This window comes from Scylla paramamosain, unplaced genomic scaffold, assembly GCF_035594125.1.
Source record: "Scylla paramamosain isolate STU-SP2022 unplaced genomic scaffold, ASM3559412v1 Contig69, whole genome shotgun sequence".
Lineage (NCBI taxonomy): Eukaryota > Metazoa > Arthropoda > Malacostraca > Decapoda > Portunidae > Scylla > Scylla paramamosain.
The window spans coordinates 6,049-19,244 of record NW_026973734.1 but is presented as its reverse complement, the minus strand read 5'-3'; the positions used below and the strand labels follow the sequence as shown (position 1 = coordinate 19,244).

At 41.3% G+C, this 13,196-nt stretch overlaps 1 protein-coding gene across 1 annotated transcript; it reads left to right on the top strand.

Moving 5' to 3' along the window:
• Positions 1-54: 54 nt before the first annotated feature.
• Positions 55-7,539, top strand: LOC135098597 (uncharacterized). Its single transcript, XM_064000955.1, has 5 exons — positions 55-74; positions 578-758; positions 1,011-1,258; positions 6,648-6,886; positions 7,431-7,539. The coding sequence occupies exons 1-5, from the start codon at positions 55-57 to the stop codon at positions 7,433-7,435; spliced, it is 693 nt and encodes a 230-aa protein (XP_063857025.1). The 3' UTR covers positions 7,436-7,539.
• Positions 7,540-13,196: the final 5,657 nt, after the last annotated feature.

Sequence of the window (13,196 nt, the reverse complement as noted above, 5' to 3'; positions counted from 1 at the left end):
TTTGTTGGATCTGTGTGTTGTGCGTGGCAGTGTTGGTCTGTGTTATGTGTGACCATGTTGTTTGTGGCTGTTGGGTGTGGCTGTGTTTGGTGTGGCTGTCTGGGCTGCCTGGTCTCCCTTACTAGTAGGAGCTCAACATGCAAGACTTATTCTCAAATGTTTGGGAGTTTCAACTAATTGGAGGTCTAATGGAATTTATCTGAGTTTTCAAGGTAATTTTTATGACACTTGTGATAGGGAATGATCTCACCATGAAAGGGCAGGATTAAACCAGTTTATGCTGTGAGGCTTTACTGTGGAAGTATGTGGACAGCTGTGGTGTGCCTAAGCTCTTGGGATGTAGCAGGGTGGTCCACAAGACTGTCCCATTACACTAGGAGCCAACGGAGCTAAGAGTGTGAGTGATGTGTGCAGGAGTGTGTGATGCTTTGTGTGGGCCATCCTGTGTGAGATTGCCAGCCTGGTATATAGATAGATAGATAGTGGTAGTTTAACAAATGAATGGGAAAGTTGCCTATGAGATTCTTACTATTCATTATATCTGAAAATAATTACTAAAGAGAACAAAATGTTTAAGAATACAACTTAAATTTACTTCGGCTGAAGTGGCCAGCGCTCACACTACAAGCCTGAATGGCGAGGAGGAGGAGGGAGCAATTGGTGGGGAGGTGATTCCCTACAAGAAGCTGGTGCAGAGTCTGGAGAAGGCCGTCAATAGATTCCAGGATGGATCATGCAGCAACTGTGCCTCTCTCTTGGTAAAGTGAACCTCTGCTCTCTGTTCCTTTGTGATCTTATGTTGTCTCTTCCTCCAGTGCTTCCTCTTAAGGCAAACACTACTCTGTCTCTTTACTGCCTTGAGTCATCTCTCACTCCTGTAACTCCTTTTGGTAAAATAACACTGTTCTCTGCCCCTTTACTGCCTTGAATCATGTCCTCCTGCACTTTGTCATCAGCTGAACCATTAACAGAGGTAGTGTGTTCCTCCAATACCCACCTCTCTTCCTCAGGTGAGTGACTCCATCGAGCCACCACCCAAGGAAGCCCCTCCAAAGGCCACAGAGGAGGAAGGCAGTGTTGTCATTCTGGATGCCAAGCTGTTCTACAAGCAGCAGGAGAAGGAGGTGGCAGAGAAGATCAAGGAGAGCCTGGCAGTGACTGAGTATGCCAAGCCATCCAGTGCATTGGTGCTGAGTGGTGTGTCCAGCAGTGTGGTGTGTTTGAAATGCAGCTGTCCTTTACTGTGCTGGATACAGAGGTGTGTGTGTAGTTGTAGTATACAGGGACTAAGCTACACACCTCTGGTTCTGTCTCCTCCTTTATTCATCCATCAGTTTATGTACATTTCTTGCCTCTCTCACCTTTGTTTTTCTACTTGTGATAAACAGGGGTTGGGCTACATTCCTTATCCCATCTCTGTATTCATTCAGTCCTTGTGTGTGTGTGTGTGTGTGTGTGTGTGTGTGTGTGTGTGTGTGTGTGTGTGTGTGTGTGTGTGTGTTTACCTAGTTGTATTTACCTAGTTGTGAAATACAGGACAAGAGCCACACTAGGCTCGTGCCGTCCTGTCTCCATATCGACTTTTATCTAGATTTTCTTTAAATTTATGAATTGTCTTTGCACATACAGTCTCATCCTTAAGTTCATTCCACACTGTAATACTTCTGTGTGGGAAGCTATGTTTCTTGATGTCTCTTCTGCAAACACTCCTATTCAGTCTCCTTCCATGTCCTCTTCTGTCTCTAGTATCTCGTATCAAGAGGTCTTCTCTGTCCGACTTTTCCATTCTTTCCAGTATTCTATATATATAGCTATCAAATCACCTCTTTCCCTCTTTTTTTCTAGTGTAGTCAGGCCCAACCTCTTCAACCTTTCCTCATAACTATACTCTCTTAAGCTTGCAGGGATTTTAGTTGCAGCTCTGGATTCTTTCTAACTTTCTTGTATCCTTTTTCAAACTTCAACCACACTGATGCTGTGTACTCCAATCTCGGACATATCATCGTTGTTATCAGTTTTTTATCATATCTTCATCAATATAGGAGAATGCTATCTTGATGTTTTTTCAGCAGTTTATATGTTTCTCCTATAATTTTTGTTTATGTGCTTCCCAAATGATAAATTATCAGAAATAATTACTCCTAGGTCTTTTTCTTCTGATCTTATAGAGATTTCTTCATTTCCTAAGTAATAGTTGCCAACTGGTCTTTTCACACTTTTTCCAAACCTCATCACACTACATTTTTTTAGCACTAAACTCCATGTTCCACCTCATTAACCCTTCATTAATCTTAATTAAGTCCTGATTTAAAGCATTGCAATCCTCTTCATTTGTTACTTTCCTCATAATCTTAGCATCATGAGTGAAAATGTTCATGTAACTTTCTACACCTTCTGTCACATCGTTTACATAAACTCTGAACAAAATAGCCACTCGTTACTGTTCTCCAGTTCGACCTGCTGCCTTTAATTACTGTCCTCATTTCTCTGTTTGTCAAAAAGTCAGTCATCCACTTTAACAGTGATCCACTGAGTCCTCCAGTTTTTTCCAATTTCCATATTAGTCTTCTGTGTGGAACTTTATGGAATGCTTTTCTCAGATCTAAGTATATGCAGTCGGCTCATCCATCTCTCTCTGGCACTATATCTAATACTCTTGAGTAGAAACTTATCAAATTTGTAACACAAGATCTTCCTTTTCTGAAACCAAACTGTTTCTCTGTTATCACCTTGTTGTCTTCTAGGTATTTCACCCATCTGTTCTTGATAATCTTTTCACAAATCTTCGCCATCACATTTGTGAGCGATACTGGTCTATAATTTAATGGATCTTCTTTACTTCCAGTCTTGTGGATTGGGGTAATATCTGCCCATTTCCAATCTATGGGTACTCTACCTTTTACCAGGGTGGTGCTAATTATATTGTGCAACGCTGAGACTACACTCTTTTAAAATCCAACTGGAGACACCATCAGGACCCATTGCTTTCCTTACATCCAGGTCTTAATGTGGAGGCAGGCTAATGTAGTACCCATCTTTAAGAAAGGGGATAAAACTTTAGCGTCTAATTATAGACCTGTCAGCTTAACTTCAGTTGTAGGTAAAATGTTAGAGTCAATAATAGCCAGGAACATTAGGGAACATTTAGACAAACATAACTTGATAAATCAGTCACAGCATGGCTTCACGAAGGGGAAGTCTTGCCTGACAAACTTGTTAAGTTTTTACAGTAAGGTGTACGAGGCAGTAGATAATGGTGATAGTTATGATATCTTGTATCTGGACTTTAGTAAAGCATTCGACAAGGTGCCCCATCAAAGGCTCCTGAGAAAGGTTAGGGCGCACGAGATAGATGGGAAGGTGTTAGGTTGGATAGGGTCATGGCTTGGTAACAGGCGACAGAGAGTGCTAATAAACAGCTCGAAATCCGAGTGGGGTCATGTCATTAGTGGGGTGCCACAGGGATCAGTATTAGGGCCATTATTATTTCTAATATAATATTATATCAATGACTTGGATAGTGGAATTAGTAGCGATGTTAGTAAATTTGCGGATGACACAAAGATAGGTAGATTAATTAGGTCAGAAGCGGATGCCATCGCCTTGCAGACAGACTTAGATAGAATGAATGAATGGACGGATAGATGGCAAATGCAATTTAATATCAATAAATGCAAAGTGCTTAGCGTAGGTAGAGGAAACCCACACAATAGGTACACATTAAACACCCAAACTCTGGTAGGTACAGGGTACGAGAAAGATTTAGGAGTTATAGTTAGCTCTGAACTCCGTCTAGGGAAACAATGCATAGAAGCCAGAAACAAGGCAAATAGGGTACTAGGATTCATTTTTAGGAGTGTTAAAAGTAGAAGGCCGGAAGTAATATTAAAATTATACTTGGCGCTGGTCAGACCTCATCTAGACTACGCTGTGCAGTTCTGGTCCCCACATTACAGGAAAGATATAGGTCTATTAGAATCAGTACAGAGGAGAATGACTAAAAGGATACAGGGGATGAGGAGTATTCCTTATGAAGCGAGGTTGAAGCGGTTAAATTTACATTCTCTAGAGAGACGTAGGTTAAGAGGGGACCTGATAGAAGTCTTTAAGTGGTATAAGGGTTATAACAAGGGAGATGTAAGCAAAATTCTTAGGATCAGCAACCAGGGTAGAACAAGAAATAACGGGTTCAAGCTTGAAAAATTTAGGTTTAGGAAGGAGATAGGAAAAAATTGGTTCTTAAATAGAGTGGTAGATGAGTGGAACGGACTCAGTAATCATGTAGTTAGTGCTAGGACACTAGAGAGCTTTAAGAGAAGATTAGGCAAGTTTATGGATGGGGATAACAGATGGAAATAGGTAGGAGTGTTTCATACAGGGACTGCCACGTGTAAGCCTGGTCGCTTCTTGCAGCTTCCCTTATTTCTTATGTTCTTATGTTCTTATGTCTTCCAACATATTCTTTACTTCATCTACTGATGTTTTAATCTCCTTTAGGTTGGTCCCTTTTTCTAATGCTGTCCTCTCATCTCTGAAATCATTTTCCTTACTAGACACAGAGTGGAAGTATCTGTTAAACACTTCAGCTACCTCTTCTGGGTTATCCACTGTCTCTTCTCCAGCTTCTACTGTCCTTATTTCATCTTTACTCTTTAATTTTCCATTATTGAATTTATAAAATAATTTTGGTTGGTCTTTACATTTCTCCACAACATTCTTTTCAAAATTTTTCTGCTCATCTCTGCGAGTTTTAAGAAATTCATTCCTCTTCCTTATATAATTGTTCCACAGGTCCAGTCTCCTGTTTTTCTTCCACTTGTTCCATGCTTTTTCTCTCTCCAATCTAGCTGTTGCACATCTGTTGTACCCATTTCTCTACTCCCTCATTATAAATGTCCAGGAAAGCTGTCCACTTTTCCTCTATGTCCTCCTTTTGAATAACCATGTTCCAATTCACTTCACTGAAATACTTCCTAAGTTGTCCAAAGTTAGTCTTGCTGTAGTTTAGCCATTCTCTTCTGTGGTCCTCTTTTCTTATACTGAGGTTATTGTCCATAGCTGTGAACTGAATCAGCACATGATCACTTTTTCCTATTGGGTTTATGTATTTAAGGTCTTCTACTATTTCTTGTTTCATGGTGGAAATTAGATCGAGCCTTGAAGGTTCTTCATTTCATCTAAATCTTGTGTCATCTGTAACCCATTGTGTCTAGAAATTTTCAGTAGCCAGGTCTAGTAGCTTGTTCCCCCATGATGCCTCACTGCCTTCCATGGTCCAATTCTCCCAAGATATCTCTTTATAGTTAAAGTCCCCCATCATGAGTATATCGTCATTTTCCTCAAATAACTCTGCTAAACGTGTCCTTGTGTCCTCAAGCATTTTGTTATATTCATCCTCTCTCCAAGAGTTGGAATAGGGGGGAACATAAGTCACCACAATGTTACAGTATCTTACAATATTCTGTCTTAAGGTTATTTTCAATACTTCTGCCTCCTCCACCCCATATGTGACAGATTCCACTAATAAATCCTTCCTAATTAGAAGCATCACACCTCCTCCCTGTTTATTTTTTCTATTTCTCATCCAGAGGTTGTATTTTCCTTCACCAATATTTGATATATCCCTTCACTTGCCAATTTAATTTCAACAATTCCCATGATGTCCGGTTTCTCCTCTTTTAATTTCTTCGATCTCTCCAGTTAGCTCTTTTTCTTCTTGTAATGTCCCCACTAATTTTTCCACACATGTCTTTTCCTTCTTTTCTCTTTCAGTCCACTGAGGTGTATACTCTTCCTTCAGACCGAATACCACGACAGTTTTTTTCTTATCCTCAGTTTCTCTCACCAAGTTTTCTTTGTTTTATAACTTGAACAACTTTTTCTGTTAGCTTTTTGTTGTTTGCCTTTGTTTGTTCCTCCACAATTTCCCTAAAATCAGTCTTTTCTTTCTCTTGTTCTTTCTTCCAATTTTCCTGTTTTACGTTTAACTCTTCCACTTTGCCTTCATATTCCATTGCTTTCTTTTCATATAACGTTTGTTTTTTATGTAGATCGTCATATGCACCTCTCCACACCCCCTTCTCGGTGATCAAAGTTTCAACCATCTTCTCCATCTTGTCAAATCTATCCTTCATTTCCTTCATTTCAGTTTCCAGTGTGATAATTCTCCTTCTCATCATTGCTTTCCCGACCCTTCAGTCCTCTTCCTCAAATCCCGAGGTCTCTCTGTCTAGCCTTCGAGACGGTCCCCATTGGCATAAACAACATAGTGGGGACCGAAGTAGACCCCTCTTCACCGCTCATTATAACAATTTAACTGCTTTGGAGACGAAACAGCAACGAGTAGAACCAGTGTGAACTCTCATACTCTGTATTTCCACTAGGGCAACTCTCAGTGACGTAGATAGCTGGATTTTTAGTGTGTGTGTGTGTGTGTGTGTGTGTGTGTGTGTGTGTGTGTGTGTGTTTAGTAAACTTTCAGGCCTTTTTGGTTCCCATGAAAGGACTCAAAGATACACCAATAATTATTCTCTCTCTCTCTCTCTCTCTCTCTCTCTCTCTCTCTCTCTCTCTCTCTCTCTCTCTCTCTCTCTCTCTCTCTCTCTCTCTCTCTCTCTTCTCTTCTCTTCTCTTCTCTTCTCTTGCAGGGTGCACCCACCAGTGACCTGGGCCACAAGAGTGATCCCTGGCAGGTCACAGCAAGTCTCTTGGGAGGTCCGCCAGGTGCCATCCTCATGGGCACCACAACAGTTCCCAACAGGAATGGCACTGCCATCTTCACCAACCTGTCTGTCAGCAAGCCCAGGGAAGGCTACAACCTCACTTTCACCATCACCTACCCCAGCTATGCTCCAGCCCTCACCACCACCCTGGAGGGGACCTTCAGGTAGGTGCAGGTCTTTATTTATGTAAGAGGGGGACTGGTCAAAGGCAACAAAAAGTTTAAAAAAGCCCAATGAGAGTGCCAGTCCCTAAAGAAAGGTCAAAAAGAACCATCCAAAGCTGGAGCACAAGTGTCTGGTGTAAGAACAGAAGAATAAGAAAATAAGTGATGCTGTAAGAAGCCATCAGACCTACACATGGCAGTCCCTGTACAAAGCATGCTTACCTATTTCCACCTATCAGCCTCATTCATAAATTTGTGTAATCTTCTTTTAAAGGTCACTAAATAATCACCTTCATTACTAAGTCCATTCCATTCATCCACCACTCTATTTAAAAACCAATTCCTTCCTATCTGTTTTAAATTTAACTTAATCAGGGTACATTAATGGTGTCTCTAGGGATTAGACCTTGACAGGATACTGAGGGAAATGCAAGTCTGACATACCAAAAAGGAGAGAAAAGGATCTCAGTATTTACCAAGATACAATTACTATTGGAGTCGCATAAGTGATCTAATTGTTGGTCTTCTTTTGGCCTCCCCTCAGCTTGACAAAGATGAGTGCAGCAATGGTCAAGCAGCAGCCCAGCATAGTGCAGGCCGGACAACCCACCACCATCACTGTTCACTTTGTTGACAAGGACTCTGGCTTGGTGCTTAATGGCCTGGTTTTCAAGGTGAGGAGACAGACAGGCATGATTGACTTAAATGTTGTATATAAAGAGTAATAAAATAATATAATCTTTGTTAACATGATGTGAGGAAGTGAGGAGACAGACAGGAATGATTTTTTTTTCTTTTTTTTTTTATAGAGAAATAAAACAATATAATTTCTGTTATTGTTCAGTTTGTTGACAAAGATTCTGGATTGTAGTTTGATGGCAAGTCATTGAAGGTGAGGAGATGACAAAATCAAGTTAGATTTTTTGGGATAGCGTAATAAAACAATATTAATTCTGTTATCAAGAGGCATTCAGTTTGTTGACAAGGACTCTGGCCCAGTGCTTGGATGGCAAGACTTTAAAGGTGGGGTAGACAGGAATAATCGAGTCAAGTTTATTTTTTGCATACATGCATGAAGTAATAAAGCAATATTATTTCTATTATCATGATACATTCATTCAGCTTGTTTACAAAAATTCTGGCTTAATGTTTGATGGTGAGGCTTTCAAGGTGAGGAGATGGACAGAAATTACTAAGTTAATTAAGGGACTGTAATTAACTTTTTTGAATGAAAATGTGTGCAAAAAGCAACATTGGTCTGTGCACACTGAAAAATCATCCAGCACTTTGGCAACAATCTGCCAAAGTTTGAGCTGTGTGTCTGAGACATAGCTTGTTTACACTCAGGCTTTAGATTACACCTTGTGGTACTCCTTATGTTTTGCTGTTTTTCATATACTGTATCTGTTTTTTTTGTGTGTGCATGATTTTTGGAGACTTTTTTTCAGATGTGTGGCATGTTATCCCTAAGTGGTGGGAGGGGAGGGAGTGGGACAGTAATTACTGGATAATGAGTTGGCCTAAGGTGAGGCCAGGGCATGTATGTACTGCCACGCTGGTGCCAGACCATCCACATGACTCATAAAATTTATGAGAGGAATTGTGTTACTATCTTCTGTGAAGACCATAACCATAGCAGAGTCTTGTAAGTACAGTCACTAGGGTGTTGTAGGGAGGTCCACAACACTGTTCCTTCCCACCAGAGACCAGTGGGCCTAAGAGTGTGAGTGATGTGTGTGTGAGTGAGTGTTGCTTTATCTGGGATTGGTGGCCTGGTGTATAGATAAGTAGATAGATGAAGGGAGTAAAATTATACCTTCTCTGTTATCCTTCCATAAGAAAGCACAAAAGTTGAGAGGAATTGCATCTGTACTGTATTTTCTTTCCTGAGCCTCTTCTCTCTCCTCCTCAGGCCAGACATTTGTGGGCAAACTGCTGGCAAAGACTGCTGAGGGACACTTTGAGGTTATCCAGAGGTATGCCAAGTAAGAAACGGAAGAGAATTTTACAAGGAGGAGGCAGCAGGCACCTGCCAAAATGATAATTACTCCCAGTGAGGTCTAAAGCACTGGATGATGGGGTGCTGTGAACTTATCATTAAATGCAGCTGTGACCTCACTGAATGTTTCCCTTTGTGTCTCACAAGAAAAGGGGACAGTCACAGCCTGCTTTCTAAAGACAACTCTCTTCCTTCACACAAAACTACAAGCATCTAATTACACACACACCCTTCACTCAATTATCATGGAGACTCCTACACCAGCCTCATAGAGTCACCATCGGGGGAGGGGACAACAAATGTCCCCAGGTCAGACTGCTCTTCTGGTATCGACCCTAAGTGTCTTGACACCGCTCAACTTTTTCTTCATTAACTCCTGCAACATTTGCAGTCTTGGATCTAATTTTCAGTCTGTAAAAACATCATCTCTCCTCTACTAAACCTCATTTTCTTCTCCTCACTGAAACACAGGTGTCTAAGGCAACTGACATTAGCCCCATTTTTGTTCTCTCCTACTTTCTCTATCCTCATTTTCAATCCAAAGCTGGATGTTGCATTTATGTGCGCAACAACTTAACCTGCTCTCTTGCCCATGCTCTTGAATCTTCCGAGTTTTCCACCATCTGGCTACGATTACAGTCACTCTCAAACTAAATGTATCTGTGCTGTATACCTCTCACCTAACTCCTCTGACTTTAAAAAATTCTTTGACTTCTTAACTTCCAAAGTGGAGCACATTCTGACCCTCTTCCCTTTTGCAGAGGTCTCCATTCTTGGAGACTTCAATGTTCACCATCAGCTTTGGCTTTCCTCTCCCTTCACTGACCATCCTGGTGAACTAGCCTTCAACTTTGCTATCCTCCACAACCTAGAGCAGTTGGTGCAACACCCTACTTGTATTCCTGACCATCTTGGAAATATGCCCAACATTATTAACCTTTTCATAACCTCTAATCCTTCTGCTTATGCTGTCACCCTCTCTTCTCTGTTGGGCTCATCCAGTCACAATCTCATATCTTTATCTTGTCCTATCACTCCAATCCTTCCTCAGCATCCCCATAAGCAGAAGTGCCTCTAGGATTTTGCCTCTGCTAGCTGCAGGGACCCAAGGAGGTATTTTGCTGATTTTCCTTCGAATGACTACTGCTTCCATGTCAGAGACCTGTCTGTGTGCAGAGTACATAACAGAGGTAGTAGAGTCTGACATGGAGGTGTACATTCCTCACTCTTTACCTTCCAAATCTTGGTTTAACACAGCTTGTTCTCATGCTATACATGATAGAGAGGTGGCCTACAAAAGGTACTTAAGCCTTCCATCACCAGAATATCATGGGCTTTATATTTCTGCCCGGAACCATGCCAAGTCTGTTCTCCAACTAGCCAAAAACTCCTTCATTAACGGAAAGTGTCAAAATCTTTCAAGATCTAACTCCCTTTGTAACTTCTGGCACCAAGCCAAAAAAATCTCCAATAACTTTGCTTCTCCTTCTTTTCCTCCTTTATATCAACCAGATGGTACCACTGCTATCACATCTATCTCTAAACCTGAACTCTTCGCTCAAACCTTTGCTAAAAACTCTACCTTGGACAATTCAGGGCTTGTTCCTCCCTCGCCTCCACCCTCTGACTACTTCATGCTACCTATTAAAATTCTTCATAGTCATGTTTTCATGCCGTCCCTGGCCTAAAACCCTCAGAAGGCTTATGAACCTGATGGGGGTGCCTCATATTGTTCTCCGAAACTGTGCCTCTGTACTTGCACCTTGCCTAGTCAAACTCTTTCAACTCTATCAGCATCTACTATTCCTTCTTGCTGGAAGTTTGCTTACATTCAGCCTGTTCCTAAAAAGGGTGACTTCAAATCCCTCAAAACTGCCATCCTATTGTTTTAATTTCCTGCCTATCTAAAGTTTTTTAATCAATCATCAACAGGAAGATTCTTAAACATCTTTCACTTCACAACCTTCTATCTGATCGCCAGTACGGGTTCCATCAAGGCCACTCTACTGGTGATCTTTTGGCTTTCCTTACTGAGTCTTAGTCATCCTCTTATAAAGATTTTGGTGAGACTTTTGCTGTTGCTTTGGACATATTAAAAGTTTTTGATAGAGTTTGGCACAAAGCTTTGATTTCCAAACAACTCTTCTGCGCCTTCTATCACTTTTCCTCTGTAACTTCATCTTAAGTTTCCATTCTGGCCATTCTATTAAGCTGCTGTGGTAGACGATCACTATTCTTCCTTTAAATCTATTAACTGTGGTGGTCCTCAGGGTTCTGTCCTATCACCCACTCTCTTCTCTATTATTCTCCAGTGACCTAAACCAAACTTCTTGTCTTATCCACTCCTACACTGATGATACCACCCTGTTACACTTTTCTACGTCTTTTGTAGAAGTCCAACCCTTCAGGAAGTAGAGTTCATGCAGAGAAGCCACAGAAGACCTGACTTCTGATCTCTCTAAAATTTCTGATTAGGGCAGAGCAAACTTAGTGTTATTCAATGCCTCAAAAACTCAATTCCTCCACCTATCAACTTGACACAACCTTCCAGATAACTATCCCATCTTCAGTGGACACCTTAATTGTCCCCCTTTCTACACTATGAACATCCTTGGTCTGTCCTTTTTCTTATAATCTAAACTGGAAACTTCACATTCAATATCCCTAGCTAAAACAGCTCTTATGAAATTAGATGTTCTGAGACATCTTCACAAGTTTTTCTCTATCCCCCCCCCTAACCTGCTAACTCTGTACAGGGGCCTTATCTGTCCATGTATGCTTCACATGTCTGGGGGGGGGGTCCCACTTGTACTGCTCATCTAGACATTTTGGAATCAAAAGCTTTTTGTCTCATCAGCTCCTCTCCTCTAACTGACTGTCTTCAGCTGGTTTCCTCATCACTGCAGCATGTTGCATCTCTAGGCTATCATCTACCGCTGTTTTCATGCTAACTGCTCTTCCTAATCTTGCTAATTGCATGCCTCCCCTCCTCTGACGGCCTCGCTGCACACAAGACTTTCTTCTTTCTTTCACCCCCTATTATGTTCATCTCTCTAATGCAAAGAGTTAACCAGTATTCTCAATCATTCATTCCTTTCTCTGGTAAACTGTGGAACTCCCCTGCCTGCTTCTGTCTTTCCACCTTCCTATGACTTGAATTCCTTCTAAGAGGGAGGTTTCAAGACACTTATCCTTCAATTTCTTGACTGCTGCTTTGGACCCTTTTATGGGACTGGCATCTCAGTGGGTCTTTTTATTTTTTGGGTGGGGGGAGGGGGGAGGGTTGTTGCCCTTGGCCCAAAGTGTCCCTCCTACTTGAAAAAAATAAATGAATAAAAATATTCACCACCCATATCTTCCCAACAACAAATACTGGACAACAGCCCCTGTGTGTCAGGCTGTATGTACCAGATGAGGCCGTGTCAATGCTCACCTTTGGAGAATGTCATATTTGAGGCGCCAGACGTGAGACAGCAACCTCATAGCCAAGGAGTTGCTGTCGTCTCCGCTAGCTGGTACTGTGGAGTCCTCTCGTAGTATTGGTGTCAGTCTGGTAAACTCTGGAGCTCCCTGCCTGTGTCTGTACTTCCTTATACAAGACACTTCTCTAAATTTAAGGGTAATTCTTTTGGCTCTGTCTTCTAGAGACTGGTACCTCAGTGGGCCCTTTTATTTTTATTTATTTATTTATTTAATTTAATTAAATTTAATTTAATTTAATTTAATTTTCTTTTTTTTATTTTTTCCTCTCTCTCTCTCTCTCTCTCTCTCTCTCTCTCTCTCTCTCTCTCTCTCTCTCTCCTTTTTGTTGGCCTTAGCCAGAGTTCCTCTTACATAAAAGGAAAATCTTGTATACCGATGTACATACTTATGGAAGTTAGGATAAAATGTATTAGCATGTTGATGTACTGTTTAAAACCCCAATGACCTCACACTACAGACTATTAAAGATGCAGAATCCTTGCTGAACCATCACTGGAACCATGAAAACACCCCTGAAAAACACCATAACAACTGAAAGTATGTCGAGGTAAGAGAGAGCAAAACATTTGGGAGTGCAACGTTTATTATCTGTCTCCCATACAAGACTGGTGGTGTATCCCCTCACATCTGGTCATCAAGGAGTACCCCCATGGTCAAGTCCTTGCACACCGATCTGTTCTGATGGAAGCAGTTGGAGGGTGTGGAGGATGTGGTGGAGAATGAACTCTCCTTATCTGTTATATCCTTCAGTATCTTCTTTTCTTCACCTGCCACTGTGTTTCTTTCCTCTTGCATCCTTCAGTAATATTGTTTTCTTCATTGCCTGCT

Excerpts from the sequence above, each read along its gene's own strand:
- LOC135098597 (XM_064000955.1), top strand. The coding sequence starts at position 55 with ATGTTGTTTGTGGCTGTTGG. Across the intron at positions 759-1,010 it reads GCAACTGTGCCTCTCTCTTG|GTGAGTGACTCCATCGAGCC; the intron begins GTAAAGTGAACC and ends TCTCTTCCTCAG. Across the intron at positions 1,259-6,647 it reads TTACTGTGCTGGATACAGAG|GGTGCACCCACCAGTGACCT; the intron begins GTGTGTGTGTAG and ends CTTCTCTTGCAG.